Source organism: Dasypus novemcinctus, chromosome 2 (genome assembly GCF_030445035.2).
Source record: "Dasypus novemcinctus isolate mDasNov1 chromosome 2, mDasNov1.1.hap2, whole genome shotgun sequence".
Lineage (NCBI taxonomy): Eukaryota > Metazoa > Chordata > Mammalia > Cingulata > Dasypodidae > Dasypus > Dasypus novemcinctus.
Window position 1 is genome coordinate 8,893,396 of NC_080674.1, and position 21,864 is coordinate 8,915,259.

At 40.8% G+C, this 21,864-nt stretch overlaps 1 protein-coding gene across 2 annotated transcripts in view; it reads right to left on the bottom strand.

Moving 5' to 3' along the window:
- The window catches only part of SEMA5A (semaphorin 5A), a 539,903-nt gene that overhangs the window by 83,736 nt on the left and 434,303 nt on the right, over window positions 1-21,864 (bottom strand). For both annotated transcript variants that reach the window (XM_058306809.2, XM_058306819.1), the window contains one exon: window positions 831-948. In XM_058306809.2, the coding sequence (XP_058162792.1) occupies window positions 831-948 (118 nt within the window). The remainder of the gene's footprint in view (window positions 1-830; window positions 949-21,864) is intronic.

The following is a 21,864-nucleotide window of genomic DNA, read 5'->3' on the forward strand; positions in this document are numbered from 1 at the left end:
AGCTCCCATGGGAAATTTATAGGTACAGAAGTTGCTATTTTATGAACACTGCAAAGGACAAAACAGTCCACCCCAAACTCTGTAGGTGAAAATAAAACAGACATTATACTCCATTATCAAGCCAGCATTGTTTTCTCTAACACATTTTCTTCAAAGCAGACAAAAAGTTTATGAACAGCATCTCATGTGACATTTGTTGAGCTAAGAGCTGAATGTGTTTAGGGAACAGAGATAGATTTTTGCTAGAAAGGTTCCACAAGGAAAATGTGGGGACACACAGAAGTAGGGATTCCTACTATCAGGAGGTCTGGGTCCCCATGTACAGTGTGATGCTCAGTGGGACATGGCATCCAGTTGTTTGGCCATATACTGGCCTAGAGGTTGTTGTGGGTTACTTAAGGTTGACCCACCATCAGTTGACTTTAAGTACAGGAGTTTCCCGTTGATAATGTGGGTAGGTCTCATCCAATCAGTTGGAAGTTTTAAAAGCAAAGAACTGAGGGTTCCAGAAAGAAAGAGGAAATTCTGCCTCAAGACAGCACTGTCTACTCCTCTCTGAGTTTCTAGCCTGCAGACCTGCCTACTCCATAAGTGTGAGGTCCAATTCCTTAAATAAATCTCTTTGTATAGACAGAGAAATGATAAATGATAGATAGATAGATAGATAGATAGACAGACAGACAGACAGACAGACAGACAGACAGAAAGATAGATAGATAGATAGATAAAATAGAGAGGGAGAGAGATGGAGACAGAGCTATACACAACATCCTGGAGATCCCTGACTGGTACACACAGTAGTTGTGGAGGCCACTGGACAAAGCACTTACAGGACACTTGGAGATGCTCTGCTCCCACTGCGTCATGCTCAGGCTCTCCTCCAGGCTTGTACACTTCTTCATTACCACGTCCCAGCCACAGTAAGGGTCCTGGGCCCCAATGCAGGCACTGGAAACACACACCAAAGGCCATGAGAAAGGCAGTTTTACTTACCACAGAAGATGTAAGCTAAGGCAAGCCTGTCCCTCACCAGGGAGCATGAGAATCTCTGACATTTGATATGAAAAACAAATTGGGCATCTAAACTGTCTGCACACTGGAGAAAGAAGTTGACTATATTAGACAGCAAGTATCTAAAGTCAATAATTACTTCTGGTTGAAATACCTATTTTTTTTAAAAAGAAAGGGCAGATGGCTAAAAGATCGTATGTGCCAACATGAGCCTTTGGTTTCCTGAACTGAGCTAATACCAGAATGTTACAAAGATAAAAAAAAATAATAGAGTTGTTGTGTCATTACCACCCCACCTGCTCAGCACAACATCATGATGGCCAACATCACCGTCACCACCACCACCACCATCATCATCATCATCACTATCATCGCCATCACCATCATCACATCACCATCATCATCATCATCACCATCATCGCCATCACCATCATTATCATCATCACCATCATCACATCACCATCATTATCATCATCACCATCATCGCCATCACCATCATTATCATCATCACCATCATCACATCACCATCATTATCATCATCACCATCATCACATCACCATCATTATCATCATCACCATCACCACCATCATCATCATCATCATCACCATCATCACATCACCATCATTATCATCATCACCATCATCACATCACCATCATTATCACCATCACCATCACCATGCCACCAACAAGGTCACCATCGTCACCATCAGCAGCAGTGTTATCACCTTAATACAGGTATTATTTTTGAGTCGCTCCTATGAAGTATCAAGTTACTTATGTCATTTAGACACTTAATTGTGATGGGAGAAATATTATTGTTTTCACTTTACTGATAAGAAAATTGAGGCACAAAAATTCTTTAATTACTATTTAAAATCAGCCCAAGGACAAACAAGTATATCCAGAATAATTTTCATATGGTTAGTTCAAATTCAAAAAAGGTAACTTCTTCCTTTTGAATACTGTAGCCTTTAAATATACTAAAATTTCAATTTCATATAGCTCTATTATATCCAACATATTATATCGGAACTATTATAAACGATGGCTATTTTATTTTAGCTTTGTCTAAATAAAAGAGTTCGTATTGAACATGGGCATTGTTAATATTGAACATGGTTTGGACTCCACCTCATAAATAAAAAAGAAGGTGAATAAGGTACGGAAAAAAGAAAAGACAGAAATCAGAGCAAGCGAGACAAAAATAAATTGAGAACACCCCTGCAGGCAAGCAAGGCAGTGGTCACCGGGGGATTCTCTCTCTCTCAAGGGGCCAAGATATCAACACACAGGAAATGGACTTGAGGGAAGACAGGAGAGTGCCAAGGTGGGCTTGCTGCAATAGCAGAAAGTAGGGTGCCGCTTACAGAGAGGGAGGATCTGGTGTAGAGATACCAACGGACCACGAGAAGAACTAGAAGTCAGGGTAACTATCAAACATGGGAACAGAGTTAGGATAAGAAAGTCATAATAAGTAATATAATCAATTAGCACCAATGTTAATAATAAAAACCAATAATAATTAATACATATATGTTAACCAAATATAAAGTACTACTCTTAGAATTTGATCCACTAATATAGGTTACTTAATCTTCATAACCACTCTCTATATATAGTATTTGAATTAGGTACTGCATTGATTGCCATTTATAAATGAAGAAACCAAAGCAGAGAAAGCTACATGGAGGGTTGCATAGCTAGGGGAGAGAGTTCTAAAGCTGATCAATCAAGCACAGCTTGATATGAAACAATATTTTTTTATGATCCACCCAAAGAAGTTCCAACAGTTAAAGGAAGTTGCTCCTCGCAGTGGGACTAAGCTGGGTTATGACAGGTGTGAACAATCACCTGTCACCAGAAGCTCCTGAGAACTCTGATTTGTAACCATGTACATATATTACTTTCATTCAGTTGAGCAGGTGTAGTTCAGTGGCTGAGCGCCTGTTTTGTATGTATGAGGTCCCGGGTTCAATCCCCAGTACCGCCTAAAAACAAACAAACAAAAACAGAGGTATAAAGGATGAAGTAAAAGCCTTTCTTCCCCAGAAATAGGCACTGCTTACAATTGCTTATATATTTTGTCCGTATTTCCTCTGTACATATAAACAGGCATTTGTGGATATTTCTAAATATACATATCTATTTTGTTGCTTATATGTAATTATATAATTACATACATGCATATGTATTTGTACATATATATACGATCTTACATATAATTGTAGCAGTTTGATATTGCTTACGAATTCCAAAAATAGATATTGGATTGTTTGTAAACTGATCTGTCTGAAGTTTCACTTTTACTTAATTAAATTATGATTAGGGTTTTGATTGGGCCACATCATTAGGGCATTGAGTCCCCTCATACCAAGGGGTGGGGACCCACAGAGAAAAGATAGCGAAAGACAACATTGGGAGTTTTGAGCTGGAGCCCAGGGAGGAGCAGAGCAGCTGAGCCCAGAGAGAATGGAGCCCGGGGGGGAGAGAGACAGAACAGGTTGCCTGATAATTACAGCTGGCCTTGTGGAGTGAGGCAAAGCCTAGAGAGCCTCATAGTCTACAGCTGACCTTGTGGAGAAAACAGGAGCTGAGCCCAGAGGAACCCAGGAAGCCTGTACCCTCACAGACATCAGCAGCCATCACACATAGCAACAGACTTTGGTGAGAGAAGCAACTTATGATTTATGGCCTGGTAACTGTAAGCTTGTACCCCAAATAAATATCCTTTATAAAAACCAACAGATTTATGGTATTTTGGATCAACACCCCTTTGGCTGACTAATGCAATAATTATCATGCATATCATCACATGAAACTTAATCTTATGCAACACACATAAACAGGATTGTACACACTGCTTCGTATTTTGATTTTTACACCTAGGGATATGTCATGGCACTTTTTCTTATCAGAAAATAAAGCTTTACCTTATTGCTTTTAATAGCTGCATAATATTATATTACCTTGGTAACCAACTTTTATCTAAAGCAAGACTGCAATGTACATATTTTTGATATGCTAAATTCCTGTAAGTGGAAATTGATGTGTTATTATTAGTAATTTTGCCCCAATCAACAATATGGAATGCCTTTTTCTCCTCGGTCTGTTTCACAGTGCATGATCCTGTATTTTTTTTTAATTTGCTCCTTTCTTCTGGAAGATGCAAAAAACAGGATATCCTAGTTGTCTGCTCTCATCTCTTTAGCTGTCAGTGAGAAAAGGTTTTGGGTACAGTATTGATCATTTGTATTTCCTTTTGTGTAAATCTGCTTCTGTTTCCTTTTGATTAGGTCATGGGTATCAATTATTTTTAACATGATCTGTGGAAAAGCCAATTTATATATTAAAAAATTAGCCCTCTGTCAGTAATGTTTTATTACTGTTTGTCATTAAATCTTCTTTTCTAAAATTTTCTTCAGTAAAATTTATAAATCTTTTCTTTCAGATTGTCTGGATCTTGTGCCATGTTTAGAAAGATTTTCCAAATTCAAGATCATAAAAACATTTTCCACAATTACTTTTGAATCTTCTCTAATACCATTTTATTTGTGTCCCTGGCTTTGATCCATCTGAAGTATATTTTAGTAGCTTCCCTTACCTGCCTCCTCAAAAGTAAAACAAACAAAAACAAACATATTTATTGCTTGTTTTTTAAAACTAGTTTTCTCAAACCTCCCACTAATACAAACAGATCCGGGGGTTAGGCTATGTGCATAGCCTCTTTTCCCTTTTTTATTGAATTCAGAAAACATCTTTTCAAATACTAGGTTATAACAGAGGGGTAAGCATCAGCTTTATTGGACCTCTTGATTTTGAGGTTTGATAATATACTTTCTAATGCTTTACTGTTTTAAAAGAAAATTCATTTCAATGACTTGTAATTATATTCCATAGCATATATCCCAGGTATCTCAATTTTAATAAGTTGCATTTGGAAGATGCACAATTGATTTAATAACATATATATATATTTTGGGCAGGGGATCAGAAAGAAGAGAATAAAACAGCTCGACCAATGACCGGTTGAGATTGTGGAAGGGTGCATGTTTGTATGCATTAAGCAGGTCTTCCAAACCACGGAAGGAGGCTAGGGGTTGGCGAACCCACCTCGAGGAACTCAGCAGGAGCAGACAGACGTTGTTCTAGAGGAAAATGCCCAGAGGAAGCTTCTGTGACTGCAACCAAGAGACTGACTCGGGCAAAAGCGGGGGACCAGTAACCGCCCGCTTCCCGCTGGGAAGGTGGGCTCGGACCTCCATGTGTCCCAGTCTCACTAAGTAGCCAAAGCAACACATGTGTGTTTGTGGCATCTAAAGCTAAGCAAGAGATTCACTACTGGCAGAAGGACACAGTGTATGTCACACATCGGAACTCTCTCTCTGTATGAGCCCACTTTCATGTTGGCGGGTAGATAGGGCAAAGCCACTCTTGGAGAATTATTCAAAACTCCTGAATGCTCCTTTTCATGTTTCTTACTACAGCACTGTGGACGTTGGGCAAAACCAAACATTCGAAAAGGGAAAAATTTCAGACTCCCTTACTTTGCTGCAGGTTTGCCCCTCAAAGCACCTGGAGACGTGAAACAATGCCTCAGTGTTAGAGGGAAGTGGTCTGAGCTGTTTTAAATGAAAAGCTGCCTGCAATAACATCTCTTTCTTCCGATAATGCCCACGGGTTTGTCTGTCCTTAAGGGTCCACTTATCCCTTAAAATATTAAAACTTCTAACCAAACACAAATGCCCTTTCAATAAAAATACCATTTATATAAATACACTTTCCTTGTGCAAAATATTTTACACCATGGGCAAAATTCTGATGAGCTCTACCTTAATTCTAAAGTGTACCTTAAGAAAACTGGTCATCACGAATTATTATTTTTGGAAGTTGGGCCCCTTAAAGAGACACATAGAAAACCACTGGCTTCCTAGGAGTACAGTCAACATGAAAGTAGTGTTCCTTTATTCCACTCTGAAAATGATTTTCCTTGTGGAATGAGTATTTTAATAAAATATTTACCTTTGTTTTGTTGACCTAATAACTATTCTTATTTTATAAATGTCTGGATTTAAAAGTATCTGAATTCAGGGAGTGATGTTGATTAGATTCTGAAGGTTTAATTTTGAAAATACATTTTATTAGAGTGGTTTTTTAGAGCTAAAGGAACATTCACAGGGAGACCCAGAAGAACAGATTCCTACTTTCTATTTTACACAACAGCATGAATATTTACCTGAACTCTACCTTTATACTTTAAACTATGCAGTTATGCTGTTTGTTAATTTGAGTAACAGGAAAATAGATATATCCATTAAAATATTTTCACTGTATTTCTGGAAAGTTGAGTTTATTACCAAATATCACCTTGCATATGAAATCATCACATACTTATTTTATCTGACTTGTTGCTGTTTCACAATAATTGTCATTTATCAGCTTATTTTTTTATATTAAGAATTTCTCCATATTAAGAAAATGTGTTCATAAGTGTTCTAATCATTTATTCACTCAGCACATACTTCTTTATCAGGTACAAGACATTGAAAGTGCTGGATAGACCATGGTGAAAAAAACAGACACAAACACTGCTTCAAAAAATTTACCATTAGTAGAGGAAATAAGCATTACACAATTAGCCTGATAAATAGTAAGAAATGATTGTGAAGGACAAATCCAATGGGCCTTCAGGGTACTGAGAAACTCCACTGAGATGGGTGGGTTTGGGGTTAGGTGATTTGTTGGAAGTGGCATTTCAAGTAGGACCAAGGCAATGAATTTAAGTGACCAGATGATGAGTGGCAGGGAACACAGAATATTATGGCAGAGAAACCAGTGTGGGAAGGCACCAAGGTGGGAAAGAACTTGGGGGCTTTGAAGGACTGAGTGAATGGAGGTGGGCTCAGCCTGAGCCTGGAGGAAGAGATCAGGAAGGTCCCTCCAGCCCCACTAAAGACTCAGGGTTCCATTGCAAGTGCCAAGCACATCTTGGAAGAGCTGTGAGTGCAGGATGGGGTAGATGGGATGCTCAGACTTCTGTTCTATGATGGGTGGAGGGGAGAGAGTGGAAAGGGGGAGGCCAGTGGGGGCCATTATAGGTGAGAAATGGCACTGGCTTTCAGCAAAATGTTGGCAGCAGGCACAGAACAACATAGGTTGGTTGGAGATAAATTTTAGGGGCTGAATCAATAGGCACTGATGATAGGTTTAAATGCAGGGAATGGGACAAGGGAAGGTGACAAGGACTGCATGAAGGTTTCCAGAAAGAGCTACACAGAGGAAAGACAGACCATTTACTGAGATAGAGGAAAAAATAGAGAAAACATAGAGTTAAGGGAATGGTCAATAATTAGGTTCATACCATGTTACCTTTGTGATCCTCAGAGACATCCAAGTGCAAATGCCATGTAAGCTGCTGGGTGCCTAGATGTGAGTCTGGAGGTACGTGAGTGAACACTGTGGATGTGGGAGCAGTTGGAGGTATGTGGGTGAACATTGCGGACATCTGAGAAGTATTCAGAGCCATGGGAAGGGTGAGGCACAAAGCAAGGGAGTTCAGAGAAGCAGTGAGAGCCCAGGAGAAAGCCCTGACTAAATCCAACATTCATTTAGAAATCAGAAGTGGAAGTGGAGAGACCAAGGAGGAAGACACACACCAGGAGGGTGGGACATCTGGAACCCAAGTGTGCTGGCTCGAGTCCTTTGTGGACCCCAGAAAATCCTGATCTTAAAGCCAACCCATTTCTATGCCTGTAAACCCATTGTAAATGGGACCTTTTGATTAGATTCAGGTAAGCGACCTTCCTTTTGATTAGATCACTGGGCATGGCCCAGGATGTGTCTTAATCCTGTTACTGGAGTCCTTTATAAATGGAGAACTAAAAGCAGCAGACACAGAGAAAAAGACCAGCAGAGACAGAGAGAAGCCTCCAGAAGTTGAACCTGGGAGAGAGAAAAGGCACAGATGCAGCACCTCAAAGCTGAATCAACGAAGCCTGGAAGAGAGGGAAGAGACAAGCAGACCCCACTGTATGCCTGATTGCCCACAGATGAGCTCAGGGAGAAAATGAGTCAGTAAAGAAGACAGAAACCAGCAGAACCACCATTTGTGCCTTGCCATGTGGCAAGAGTCCAGGATCACCAGGAGCTGACCTTTGGGGAGAGAGCTGTGCCTGGTGCCTTGATCTGGACATTTTTCTCAGCCTTGGAACTGTAAATTTATAAATTAATAAATTCCATTGTAAAAGCCAACTCATTTTTGGTACATTGCATTGTCAGCCTTTAGTAAACTAAAACACCATGCAAAGAGAATATTTCAATCACAGTGACAAAGTGTGACGTATGCCGCGGAGAGGCCAAGTGCAATCAAATCAGACATGCTTCCTTTGTATTTGATACAGGGAGAGTATTGACCTTGGCAAGAGCAATCTCAGAAGAATGGTGGAAGGAAGGCAGAATGATGCTTGTTATGGAGGGAGAGAAGAAGAGTAAATAACATTTTGGAGAATGATTTCAATGACAGTGGCTGTGAAGAGAAGCAGAACCCAGGAGAGTGACTGGAGGCAGATGCAAAATTGGGAATTTTGCCATTCACATTCATTCATTCTCATTCTTTCTGTCTCAAGATGTCATGAACTGACAAATGTTTGAGTATAGATGGAAGGGATCCAGACAGGGCAGAGAAAGCAGAAAAGAGGTTGTGGCAGTTTGATATAATCATGAACTCCAAAAAGAGATATTGATTATAGTTGTAAACTGGTCTATTCCTCTGAGTATAATACCCTTTGATTGATTTAAATTCAAAGGCTTTTCATTTACTTGATTAAATCACGATTCGGGCTTTGATTCAACTGCATCATTAGGGCGACTCAGTTTGAGTCCCCACCCCCTTTGTAAGCTATATAAATGGATACTCACTCAAAAAGACAGGGAAAGAGATACACAGAGGAATAGAGAGAGCTCCATAGACATGGAAGAGGAGAGAACTTGTCAGCTTTGATCCTGCAGTCCAGGGAAGAGAGATGAACAATTCATCTGATAGTCTACAGCCAACCTTGTGAAGAGAACAGAGTAGCTGAGCCCAGAAAGAAATAAGCCCTCCAGCCTACAGCTGTGATCAGAAGAGGCTGGGCCCACAGAGTCTCAAGAAGAAAGAGGAAGGCTGAACCATTGCAGGTGTCACCTGCCGTCTTGCTTCAACTTGTGGCAACAGACTTTGGTGAGGAACTAACCTTGAGTTGGACTCTTTAGGGTCTTGCAACTGTAAGCTTCTACCCCAAATAAATATCCTATATAAAACCTAACAGACTTCTGGTACTTTGCATCAGTACCTCTTTGGTTGACTAATACAGAGGTGATATCAGGAGGTCTGGGGAGGGGTTAAGAGAGACTGGGCACAGCTTTAGGACAGAGTTGTGGTCAGTACAAGAAAGATTTCTCAATCCATAGCTTCTATTTTCTATATGAAAGAAGTTAAATCATATAGTGGGAGTGAAGAGAAAGGGTTGTAAAGTTCTATTTGTGCTTAATATTCTCCCAATGCCAAAGAGTCCTTCTCCTACCACCCAATAGGAAAACCCCAAAGGAACAGAATACAGGTATCAGGCAATATATGTCCCCATGCCTGTTAGCACATAAAGTCAAAAGGTAACAGACAAATAGTAGGTTGGCAGGAAGATAAATGCAGACATGGATTCGCAAGCTAGAAGGAATGGACACTCCTGGCCGAGCCCCAGGCTCTCAGTGATTTCACGAAGTCCCAGCCCAGAAACAGAAACAAAGGTGAGAGCCATTTGTTTTATGTCCATTCCAACCAGATGCAGCCCCTCCTCTGGGGCTAGGCATTCCCAGTGACACCCCAAAGGTTACTGGGAAGGATGGAGGCCATCAGGAAAGATGCAGGGCCACAGTGACCTTCAATGTGTAAGAGGATACCTAAAATGGATGTAAAGGCTTCTGAATAGGAACTCTCTTTGCATCAACAGGAGCTGTAACAGCAGCCTTAAAATGGTTTTTTGCTACAAACTCTAAATAGCTCATGTAGGACTGCTCTGGGGATAAGTCTCATGCCTTCCATGACAGGTACACTGTGTTCATGTGTGGAGAGTGATCATGAGCCTCCTATCAATTTTTAGTAATTAGAAGTTTCCTTTGCATCATAGGAAACTCTGGGTAGCTTCATCATTGAAAACACAACTTGTGTGTGTGTGTATGCACAAACATACACATATATATCCATACATTCTTCATATTTGAAGAACAACCTTTTAGATTTCTAGTTTCTCACCCTCTTTGCCTAAATAAAGGGCTGAATTGGCCACTGAGCAGCCTGGCCTCCCCTTTGCCACTGAGGATTGAGAGCTGAAGGGGAGAGGATGCTACAGCCAACTGCACTGGCCTTATGATCCTGGGATGAGAAGAATGCTCCACAGGATGAAACAAAATGCTGTTGAGGCTGATTATTGAATCAAAGTCATTGTGAACGTGAAACAGAAATAATTTGCTTTCTAAGAATCAGGTAAAAATTAACACCTTGTTTTATTCTTCCTAACATATAGAAGAGAACACAGAATTATTTCTCAATGATGTTTAATATTTTAAAATATCCTTTTCATTCAAGGAAAGTGGCTGCTTCAATAAGGAAGATCCTTGAATATATATATAATTGTGATGATAATTTGCTTTCTTGTCCCCTGGTCCCCAATGAGGTTGTGTATCATGGATGAGGCATTATTGAAAAGAGACCTAGGAGAGGCAGGGTGAGTGAAGTCACTTCATCTCTGCACTAGGAAGATACAGGTTATAGCAGAGGCCTGTCAGTATGGAATCTACCTTCATCTCAGTGAGGGTCAGCAGGCTGGGTAGTAACACTGCCCAGATAGTGTTCCCATTGCTTCATAAAGCAAAACCTGTTTTTGATTGAGTTCACAGTCTCATCTTTTTTTTAAAAAATTTTTTTAAAAGTTTTTTAAAAGAGACTTAGATTACATAAATGTTACATAGACTACATAGGGGATTCCCACAGGCCCCACTCCCTACACCTCCCACATTTTCCCACCTTGGCAACATCTTCCATCAGCATGGTACATTCACTGCAATCGATAAACACATTTTGGAGCATTGCCACTAAGCATGGATTACAGTCTACACCACAGTTTATGCTCATTCCCACTCAACTCTGTGGGTTATGGTAGGATATATAATGGCCTGTATCTGCCAGTGCAATGTCACTCAGGATGGTTCCCAAGTCCCACAAATGCCCCTGTATTATACCTGTTCTTCTCTGTCCCTACCTCCGGAACATCCAGTGGCCATTGCTTTCACCTCAATGATCTTTCTTCCATTGCTAGAACCACAGTAAGACTACAGTAGAATACAAGTCAGTCTACTTTAGTCCATAGTTCATTCCTCAATCCTGAGGACTCTGGGATGGTGATGCCCACTCCACTTTTAATTGAGGGGGGGGCCACAGGCTCATCTTAACTTGGCGGAATGGCGATGTACTCACTACCTTTGAGAGAACAGTGTTTGCCTTGAAACAGCAAGGTGAGTGCCCAGGACAGCCATTCATAGCCAAAAAGAATCCAGTCACACTGAATTTTTTCACCAACAAAAAAACAGAACAAAAAAGTAACTGAAAGGTTCTGGAATTTTTTTTTTTTTTGCTATTTGTATCAATCACTTGTAAACCCACAATATTTCTCAAAAAAAATATAGCTTTTTGGCTATGAGACAAAACCAATATTGGATTTCCATTTGGGTATTCTAAGAAGATAGATAAGTCCGTACAAAGAAAACATTATTTAAAGATTATTGCAAAGTTAAAAAGCATGATTTGATACAGGAAAGAATATAGCATATCCAAAGAAGATCCAGGTGATTTTCAAGTAAACACAGGTCAAAGCTTGGCATCTGTAGCAGAGTTGTCTTAAAAGTAGACATGGATTATACAAGGAGTGAATTTAGTCACAGTGTCTAATTACGGAAGCACAATATAGTTTTTAATTTAACAACATTTAGGACAGCACATCCACAAAAAGATTGGCTTGGCTTATAGAATTTTTTAAGGAAAAAAAAACCTTGGTAGGTGGAAATGGAATAAAATTTAAATAAAAGGAAATATTTGAAAGGGATATTTATTACTTTAACATATATCTATATACATGTTCAACTAATGACTTTTATATGGTCCACATTCTAAAATTTCAATCAATATGAAATAATTTGTGAAAGCTCTAAAGGAGGGAAAAAACACTTCACTTCTTCAAACAACACTTATTTTTGTCAATACTAGTATGTTCAGGTAAAAAGAAGCAATACATTCAAAACCACTTAAATTACTGAATCAGTAGAAATTTGGAAACATAGAAATCGTAAAAGATTAGCAAATGAAACTGAAAAATAAAAGACATAGAACATTACAAATGTGGAAGGGTAGACATCTATGACACCAATAAATAAATATTATTACATCAATATGAAGGAGCAGTGAAGACCAGAAGCTTCAAAAGTTTCCATTACAGCAGATTTCTCAAATAGCTCCCAGGTGGAGGAATTTCATTTAGTCACCATAGTGGATTATTGCTACTGCTCCTAGAAAGGGCAAAAAGCCAAAATCATCTGACATACTGTTACCTATAAAAATGCTAAGTAGCCAGTTAACTGCTTTTTTTTTGTTTTGAAACCAAAGGACCCTCTACTATCACAGAGTTGTAAATCAAATAGTTATGGACAGATAGATGTTAACAATTGAAGACTCAACGAAGTGATAGCCTTGGTGAAGATTTTACGTGGGAGTTAAATATAAAGTTTGCAAATCCCTGCACTCCTACTAGCTATTGATGCAATGACTGGACCACTAGGCGCCAAGGCTGGGTTCACAATCTCCATTTGAATAAGCTCACTCTGTCACCTTCCTCTCCATTTCAACACTGATGACTCTTCCAACAAAGAGACCAGTTACATTTCAGCATTCCAATGGTTCCAAAAAGGGTGGGACGCCAGGCCAAAACTCAAAATATGTTTGGCCCTGAAGGAACTGCCCCACTGTAGGAAAGCCTTGGGTATAATGGTGAGGATACCTCAAAAGAGGGTATTATGGGAAAACTGCACTCTAGTGAGCCCCAGCAATTTGTGTAATACATCTCTATACTCAAAACAGGACTCATCAACTTTACATGGAGTCAGTGATCTCATAGTTTAAGACTTCACCCACGTATATCAATTTTTCCATGTGAAAAATATGGTAACAGCTTAACAATATAGAGCGCATCATTAAGTAACAGAAATGGCTTAATAATGTAGGGTACGTCATTAAATCCTTCATCTCTGTTGTACCCCCTTCTCCACCAAACATGAGATGGATCAACAGGAGAATGTGCACACCTCCTCTGCATATCCACTACAGATGGAATTCAGATGCACTTGACACCAAGATGACTGTGGAGGCATGCCTCCTCCTGCAGGCTGTCTGCCTTCCCCACAGGCTATCTGCCAAAGGCTGTAATGGGCATATGTGCTCACCACTGCTATTATCAAGTCCTCGGCTCAACAGAGTATAAGGAGAAGTGGGAACTAATGAATGAACTCATGGGAAAATGACTGACATTCTCACTCATCTAAGAAAGCAAATTAAAATCACCAGTGGGTCAACTAATTTAGCAAAAATTTAACTCCACAATGCCATAGAGGCTGCAGTGAAATGTATATAGCTATGCTCTGCTGGGAGTTCCTAAATTAGCCTAATTCATTCAAATAGTGATATGAAGGAAAGCATAAAGTATTGTGAAAATGTGAAGGCCTTCCTGTTTATTAAATTTAAGTTTTATAATGTACTTTTTATGTGACTACTAAAAATTTCCTCTCAATTACCTAACCCTCCACCTTAGAATACCAGGAAACAAAAATGAAAAAAAAGCAGGTACAGAAAGGAAATAAGAAAGACTAGAATAGAAATGAATGAAACAGAATCGGAATAAACAGTAGAGAAAAACAATGAAACAAAAAGTTGGTTCTTTGAAAAGCTCAACAAAATCGGCCAATATGTTCAAGAATGTAAAAGGGAACAGGACAATCAACTTAAAGAAATAAAATGATTATAAAGGAATACAATGAAAAACTATATGTGAACAAATTAGGTAACATAAATGACAGGTACAAATTCCTAGGACACAGACTACAAAAACTGACTCAAGAAGAAACAGAAAAAGTGAAGATTATTATAACAAGTGTAGTATCCTGGATTAAGTGCCCCAACAAAAGGCATGTTCTTATCATAATCCTTGTTCCTGTGGGTGTGAACCCATGTGTCAATAGACACCTTTTGAGGATATCATTTTTAGTTCGTGTGTGGCCCAACTGAATCAAGATGCACCTTAATCCAGATTAACATCATCACATAGAAAAAGATTGAAAGTTATCTGAGAAGTAGACAATAACATTCCTGAGGAAAGCATTGTAAGACATCTGTACATCTTTCATTTTGTAAATCCAACTGGAATATAAACTTTCTTCATTTGACTCTTCTGCAAAAGCTGGAATGATAATATCCAACTCAAAGGTCTGTTTAAATGATTAACTATTTATCATGTATTAAATAAGAAGAATGAAAGTTATTTTCACAGGGGGATACACACAGTTATTTCATTATCCCCTAAACGTAATTATAAATTACTCTCTGTTACGGGTTTCTGGAGTGTTTGAAAACATTCTATACTGAACTGCTAAATCCATGACTGCCCAGGGCACTTGATTTGTTGTGAGATGCAGTAGTGAACTCCAGTATGTGTTGCCAAGCATTTCAGCTGGGGGCTGATCCAAACTTGGATCAATTAAAGAATTTTTGACTCCTTGCTATGTGCATGGTACAGGGCCATGTGTTGAAGGCACAAAGAAGACTCTGCAGTCTGTAGCAAGAGGGGAAGAGCACATGTATGGATGTTACCTAACAATACAATACAGCAAGGGTTAAATAGTAAGTGAGAAGCCCAGCCAATAGGGGCCGTAGGAGTTAGAGGAGAGAGGTGGGTGGGAGGAGTTCCAGGAAGAGGCGATAGTCAAGAGTTCCAGAAGAGGTGAGGGTCAGGCAGCTTCTGCATAAATGTTAAGGTTCTGCTGAGTGAGGAGAACAACCCTAGCTGTGATTACCTGGGAAGGGTGGTGCAGGGCTTTGTTCTCATGCTCGGATCAGGGGAGGTGAGCAGAGCAACTTGGCAGCACCACGGTTTCCTCAAGGCTTCCCAGAAGTGTAATGTTGCTACTAACATGGTAGAGGCTTGGCTTAAGCAAGAGGAATTTAGCTATGGTGTCAGGATATATTGCACAGTGAAAACTAGTAGAACATTTAATTATAATTCCCAAGAACTGACATGCAACTACAATTGTAATAACATTATTGTAAGTTAGGACACATGCTAAATAAACAGAGATAGAATTCTTAGTAAAAAGTACATGTTTATACTCACTATGTGCACATTGCTACTGGTAATCATTAATTCCAGTTACATTCTATGCTTTGTAGGTGAAGACACTGGAAATTTCAATTAGTGAGTTACTCTTACTATAGTAAAAAATGACTCACATTTGGCTTATTAAATAACACTGATTTTAAAATACAATAATTTTTCAGCTTTCAATTTGCTTTCAATGTTGAATTTAAATAATTGATATGGGCTGCCATCAATACTAAGCAAATGGTTGTTAGTTAAAAATTTAATAGGTGGACATAACATTCAACTTTTCCTGAAAAACCTGTTTTAAAACTGAACAAGATTGATATAAACATTACAGTGCAGTATTTTGGGAGAAATTAATGATAAAAAAAAAATCAGTGGATGCACAGCAGGCATTGAAGCCAGCTAACCAAATGCACTTTCTAGCATGCAGTCGTGGCAATCAGCTTGGGACCCCAGCTTTGGTTTCTGACCTAATACAATCAGCCCGGCTGGATTCACTCCTCCTGCACAGAACTTGGAGCTGATTCTCATGGCTTGTCCTTGGGCCTCTGTCATCACAGTCATGACCACTGCCACCTCATCATGAACATTTCTCTAGAAACATAAAAGCTTTCTGGAAAGGCCAGGTCTTTCCAGAATGAAAGCTTCCCAAGGAAGGCAGCCTCACAGATGGAAAGTTCTGGACTCAGAGACCAAAGCCAGGAGGAAGGAAGCGATACCAATGGCCAGGGAAGTTGACATAACTGCTGGGGGTGATAAGCAGAAAAAGGTACGTCCATGTGCATCTGACTGCATTCAGGAAATGCCCACCCTTTTGGTAGTCTGTGTTTTCTATTCCGTAAAATAAACCTCATTAGAGATGCTGCAAAAGTCCTCCCATAGTTTCTCCCCTCCCCGGACAGTCAAGGATAAAAATGAAGACATAATTCCTTTTTTGCCTGGTTTCATTGTTCTTTAAGGGAAACCCACATGTGAAAAGAGGATTTCACAGGGAGAAATGGAAAGCATAGGATAGCCTGAAGGGTCAAGAGTTTTACCTAAAGAAGTAAAAGTGTCAAGGAATATATTCTAAGTCTTAATCAAACTCTTAGAGTAAGTCCTGAGAAGAAGTACATATTTTTCTTTTTCATTCTAATTTATCCCACATTAGTTTGCTGGTGACTTAGTGAATGAGACTTAAGACCCAGGAATCTTCCCTGGCGCAGAGCCCACCCACGGAAGAAAACCCACTGTCCTTGGGCCCACTCTCAGTAAAGGCGGCGTCTGCCTGGAACTTGGGTTCCAGAGCTGGGCTGGGGCCTCCACACACCAGGCCCAGGCCAGCCTCCTCAGTGCCTGAACCTCAGCCCCTCTTGGGTAATTCAATACATGTTCACTCGAACCAAGTGAATACTGAACATCCACTATCAGAGGCCATCACTGACGGGCAGGGCTGCACCACCATCACTCATCTGTACCAGTGTGGTCGTGGCAGAGTCTCAGAAACTGCCCAGACAGATCAAAGCCAAGTGAACAATTTAACGGAAGTAGCAGAATTTGGCCGGTGGGGCCATGTGTGTCTCTCGGACAATGTGAGGTTGAAGGTGAATTCTTGGCAGGCCGCTGGCCCTTGAGATTGGTCCAGAAGGAAGCCGAAGCACACCTGGGCACTGTGTAAGACAGCAACGAGAGCCGGTGTGACCTTCTTTCTTTCTTCACTCTTTTTTAAAAAAACTTACATCTGCAACAGAGGGAGGTTTTGAAACGTGGCCTTGAACAGGGTGTGCAGAGTGTGGACAGAGATCATCCCTGGCAATGCTGGCTCAGAAGGACCCTGCGTGCATGGCCTACAAGAGGAAGGGAAGGGCCATCTTGTGTTGACCCCTTCTGTGTCCCGGCTCCGCTACACAGCCCCTTTGCCTCCTGGAACACACACCTGGGAGAGAGCCAGGGAAGCCGGGGAAGTTCCCCGTAAGTGCACACCAAGCAAAAGGCCCATCCAGGGCCATCTGAAGGCCAAGCTCCCATCTACAATGTCTGCAGACACGTGGGCATTGCTGTTTCCTGGAGAAGCACTTCACTCACGTGGACTGCGCTGCTCATACAGTCTAGCAGAAGCTCAGCGTATAAAGCCACCAAGGCGAGCCTGCATGGGGTGAGCCGTCTGGAGCCGAGGAAACCACTGTGGCCTCGGCTTCCCCATGGAGCTCCTTACAGAGCTGCGAGCGGCTTGTCACCTTGACATCAGGGCTTCCGAAGCAGGGGGCCTTTGCAGTGTTTACATGGCTTTTCTGTAAATGCACAACTTTTCTAATAAAAAAAAATAATAATAAAACATTATGCTAAGTGAAAGAAACCAGATCCAAAGTACTATATATTGTATGATTCCATTTATATAAAAGGTAAATAAATCTGTAGAAGAAGAACTACATTAGTCGTTACGTAGGGCTGGGGAAGAATAGATGTCTTAAAAAGTGATTACTACGGGGTATGGGGTTTTTCTTTTTGGAGTAATGAAAATGTACTAAAATTGATTGTGGTGATGAATACACAACTCTGTGACTGTATTAAAAGCCACTGTACACTTTGGATGGATGGTATCATATGAGAACATATCTCAATAAAACTACATTTTTTAAAAAGCAGATCTATGAAGTAGAAATTACATAATAAAATTTTGTCATACCAATTTTCAGACTTTATCCAGGTGACTGTTGGAAGACAAATTGGCATTTAGGAAACAGGAACACATTCCTTTAGGAAAGTGAACAGAAATCAGAACCTGAAACAGATGTCTGACTAAAGGGCTGCCAAGAAAATCTGAGACCATACTAGTATATTAGGCCTATGGAGTACTTTTAGTGTATTTTTTTGTACTTAGAAACTTACCTACCATTGTGATGGTTAAGTTCACAGATCTACTTGACTAAGGTTATGTTATCTAATTACTTGGTCAAGGGAAGTGGATTTGGTTCAACTGATAGAGCATCCATCTACCATACAGGAGGTCCAGGGTTCAATACCCAGGGATTCCTGGCCCATGTGGTGAGCTGGCCCATGTGCAGTGCTGCTGTGCACAAGGAGTGCCATGCCACACAGGGGTATCCCCCATGTAGGGGAGCCCCACATGCAGGGAGTGCACTATGCAAGGAGAGCCACCCCACGTGAAAAAAGCGCAGCCCGCCCAGGAGTGGCGCCGCGCACACGGAGAGCTGACATGGAAAGATGACGCAACAAAAAGAGACACAGATTCTGGGTGCCCCCAAGAATGCAAGCAGACACAGAAGAATACACAGCGAATGGACACAGAGTGCAGACAATGGGGGGAAGGGGAAGGAGAGAGCAATAAATAAAAAATAAATCTTAAAAAAAAAATTACTTTGTCAAGTAAGCACTACCTTCTGTCATATTTTGGAGATTCCTTCTCCACTCCTGCCTGGGACTTTGGGGTGTTACTTTGGGACATTGCTAAAAGACACTATGCTATGCCCCACATCCACTTCGGCACCCCTTCTGATGAGGCCCTCTTCATAGGCTCTTAATTAGCGTGTTGGTACATGTACTTTGGGTCTTTACCCTTACTATTTTTTTGGGCAGTTGTAATGATGGCACATACAATGCTAGCTTGCTTTTTTCAGTTACTATGTTATCATTCATATATCTTCATAATCATCATTTAATCACTTCAGAATAACCTACTAAGTGAATTATCCATTGAATGAATTGTCATAACTTCATAATTAATTCCCTTCCTATTGGAAATTTAAGAATTGAACATAAGATATGATTTAGATACAGCTTTAAAAATAACTGAATGAGAACATCAGGCTAGGAAATTAGGTTCTAATGTAGTCTAGGGTCAGACTTAATGATAAGTTGATTTGGGGTGAAAGTTTACTCTAAGACAACTCCAAGTCCCTTTGGCTTGAATCCATAATAGATGTGCCTACTTTGCAGGCTGGTGAATATTAAGTTCAATAAATGGATGATGAATCGAATGATCTAAGGGAAGGTCAGAGTTTTGAGTTGCTGAACAAAAGCCAATCCAAACAAAACCTTAACACACTGATTTGGAAAACTGGAAATTCCTTTTGAAGGGAGGATATTTACTTTGTATAATGGGCGCCTGTCAAAACACCCTTTCTGAACGTTTACGTAATTCATAAGTGAAGGGTTCACGATGACTTGCTGGAACTAGTAAAAATCCTACAATTTCTTCCACATGTTGCGTGTTTCTCCCACTGGGAAGATACTATCTTTAGAGAATATTCAATTAATCAAGGGGCGGACCTATTAACTCCACCTTAAAAAGTTGGCCCTTCCAAGCAATAAATTTCCTGCAGTAACCTAATTTATATAGTAATTTTATTAATGAAGTGTTTATTTCTTTAACTCAGTGACACTAGAGGGGTTAGCTGAGTTAAGAATTTCCAGATACCTGCTCACTCAAATTGAGCCAAAGTAATATTTTTAACACTGCCATTTGCCCTCCAGTTTTATAAAGCAAAATTTGAAAGGCTATCTCTGTTGTTTTTCACATAGGGTCTTTTTCTCTCCAAACTGGTTAACAAAGCAAAACAAAACAAAAACACCAAAGGGTGTTTTTTTGCTGCTATCTTATGTCCCATGTTTTTTGGTAAGGGGAGCTGTCTTAGGGTGCCATATGGTTTTAGTTGTATTTTTTTTGGGGGGGGGGGGGTTATGAAATAAAATAGTAGAGAGGAGAGGGCCAGTGTGTTCATTTGATAATTCAACAAATACCTGCTGGGCCTGTTGACCTGGTGCGGGACTGGGTGCAGAGTAGTCCTTGGAAACACAGTCAAGGTCATCTCCTGGAGTTCATGCTCCTGGGGCTAAAGAACGCTACACAGGCCTCAAGTCCTTGGAATTCTAGTTTGTGTTTGGTGACTCATGATTCTTGGGACATTCTTGCTCATATATTGACCCCTCATCATCTACAGCCTGATATGTTTATCTTATCTCATGGATGGTGGTGTGTGCTAAGTTAAAAACAAAGAATGCACACGTGTCACCAAGGCATTCAGAAAATACTAGGGGTCATAGTTACTTTATATAATTTAATACCTAATTTTATCAATGAATGTATATAATGGTGGAAGGCTCATTCATTTGCTTAAAGCATATGGTGATAATCTAATTCAGAGCGCACCAACTATAGCCCACAGGGCAAATCCAGCCGACCACCTATTCTGCAAATAAAGTTCACCAGAACACAGTGTGGGAGATGCTCCAGCCCAGCACCAAATTCCCCTGGTAGAGTCCATGTGGGCCATCGAGCCAGGCTTGACCATGGCATCTTGGGGTCCAGCTGGACCACGGGAGGACTGGGAAGACTTGCTCCAGGCCCGTTTCTCCCCCGTCTCCCTATGCTCTAGGGAGGCTATCATGAGACTGTTTCTTTTCGCCTCCTGCGTCCTCATGAGGCCCAGCTTCTGCAGCCCCTCCCTAGGTGCAGCTGTCAGCTAGGGAACTGCTAAGCTACAGTCTGGGACCAGCTTGGCTCTTCAGCAGCGGGGTGTCCTAGTTCTCAGGCTGCACGACCATTAGACCCCAGAGGGACCTGGGGAGTTGACACCTTTGTGTGTACGTAAAATCCGTCTGAAGCTGACAAGGGCTTGTTGTTTCTTTACTAGACAAATCTGTGAGCCGTGCTGGACACACAGCCATGCGGATGCATTACTGTCTGTGGCTGCTTTGCTGCTATGACAGAGTTCAGCAGTTGCAATAGAGAACACCCAGCCTGAGAAGCCTATAGTATTTTCTATCTGCCCTTGGCAGAGCAAGTTTGGCCAAGCACTGATCTAATTAACACACAGCACCTATCCTTAGAGGCTTTAAAGTCCATGCCATAAGCCGCCCATCGCCACACTCTAATCTGTCCTAAGACTGCAATCAGTCAGACCAGTTGGAAAGCTCTAAACATTTCCTGGAGGGGGCTAGAGCAGCCTGGCTTTTAGAAATGACTATTATAACCTGATTCCTGGAATTGTTCTTTCCTCATTCTGCCAGAGTCTGTTTTTCCTTCAGTAGCACGTTCTGACATTTGTTTGCACACCACAGGGAATTAAGTTAGTGGCTGTATCTTGGCCTCGCCATCCTGCACATCCCCATGGGGTCTCCTGCTACTCCAAATACCACGTGCTACTCCTGCCCAGCCTCAGCCCCGAGTCAGGGATGCAGGAGGTGTCCCACGGGATGGCGGCACCTTCCCTCCCTTTCGGTGCCATCACGGTGACCACAGCTGCCCAGACCCGACTCCTCAAAAATCGGATGTTAATTTGCTATGTAAAACTAATATACGCATATGGCAAGTAAACCCTAGAGTACAAAAGGCCATAAATGAAGAGTAAAAGTTTCTCTTGCATTCCGCATTCCTGAGGCCACCACCCATTCTGATAAGCCA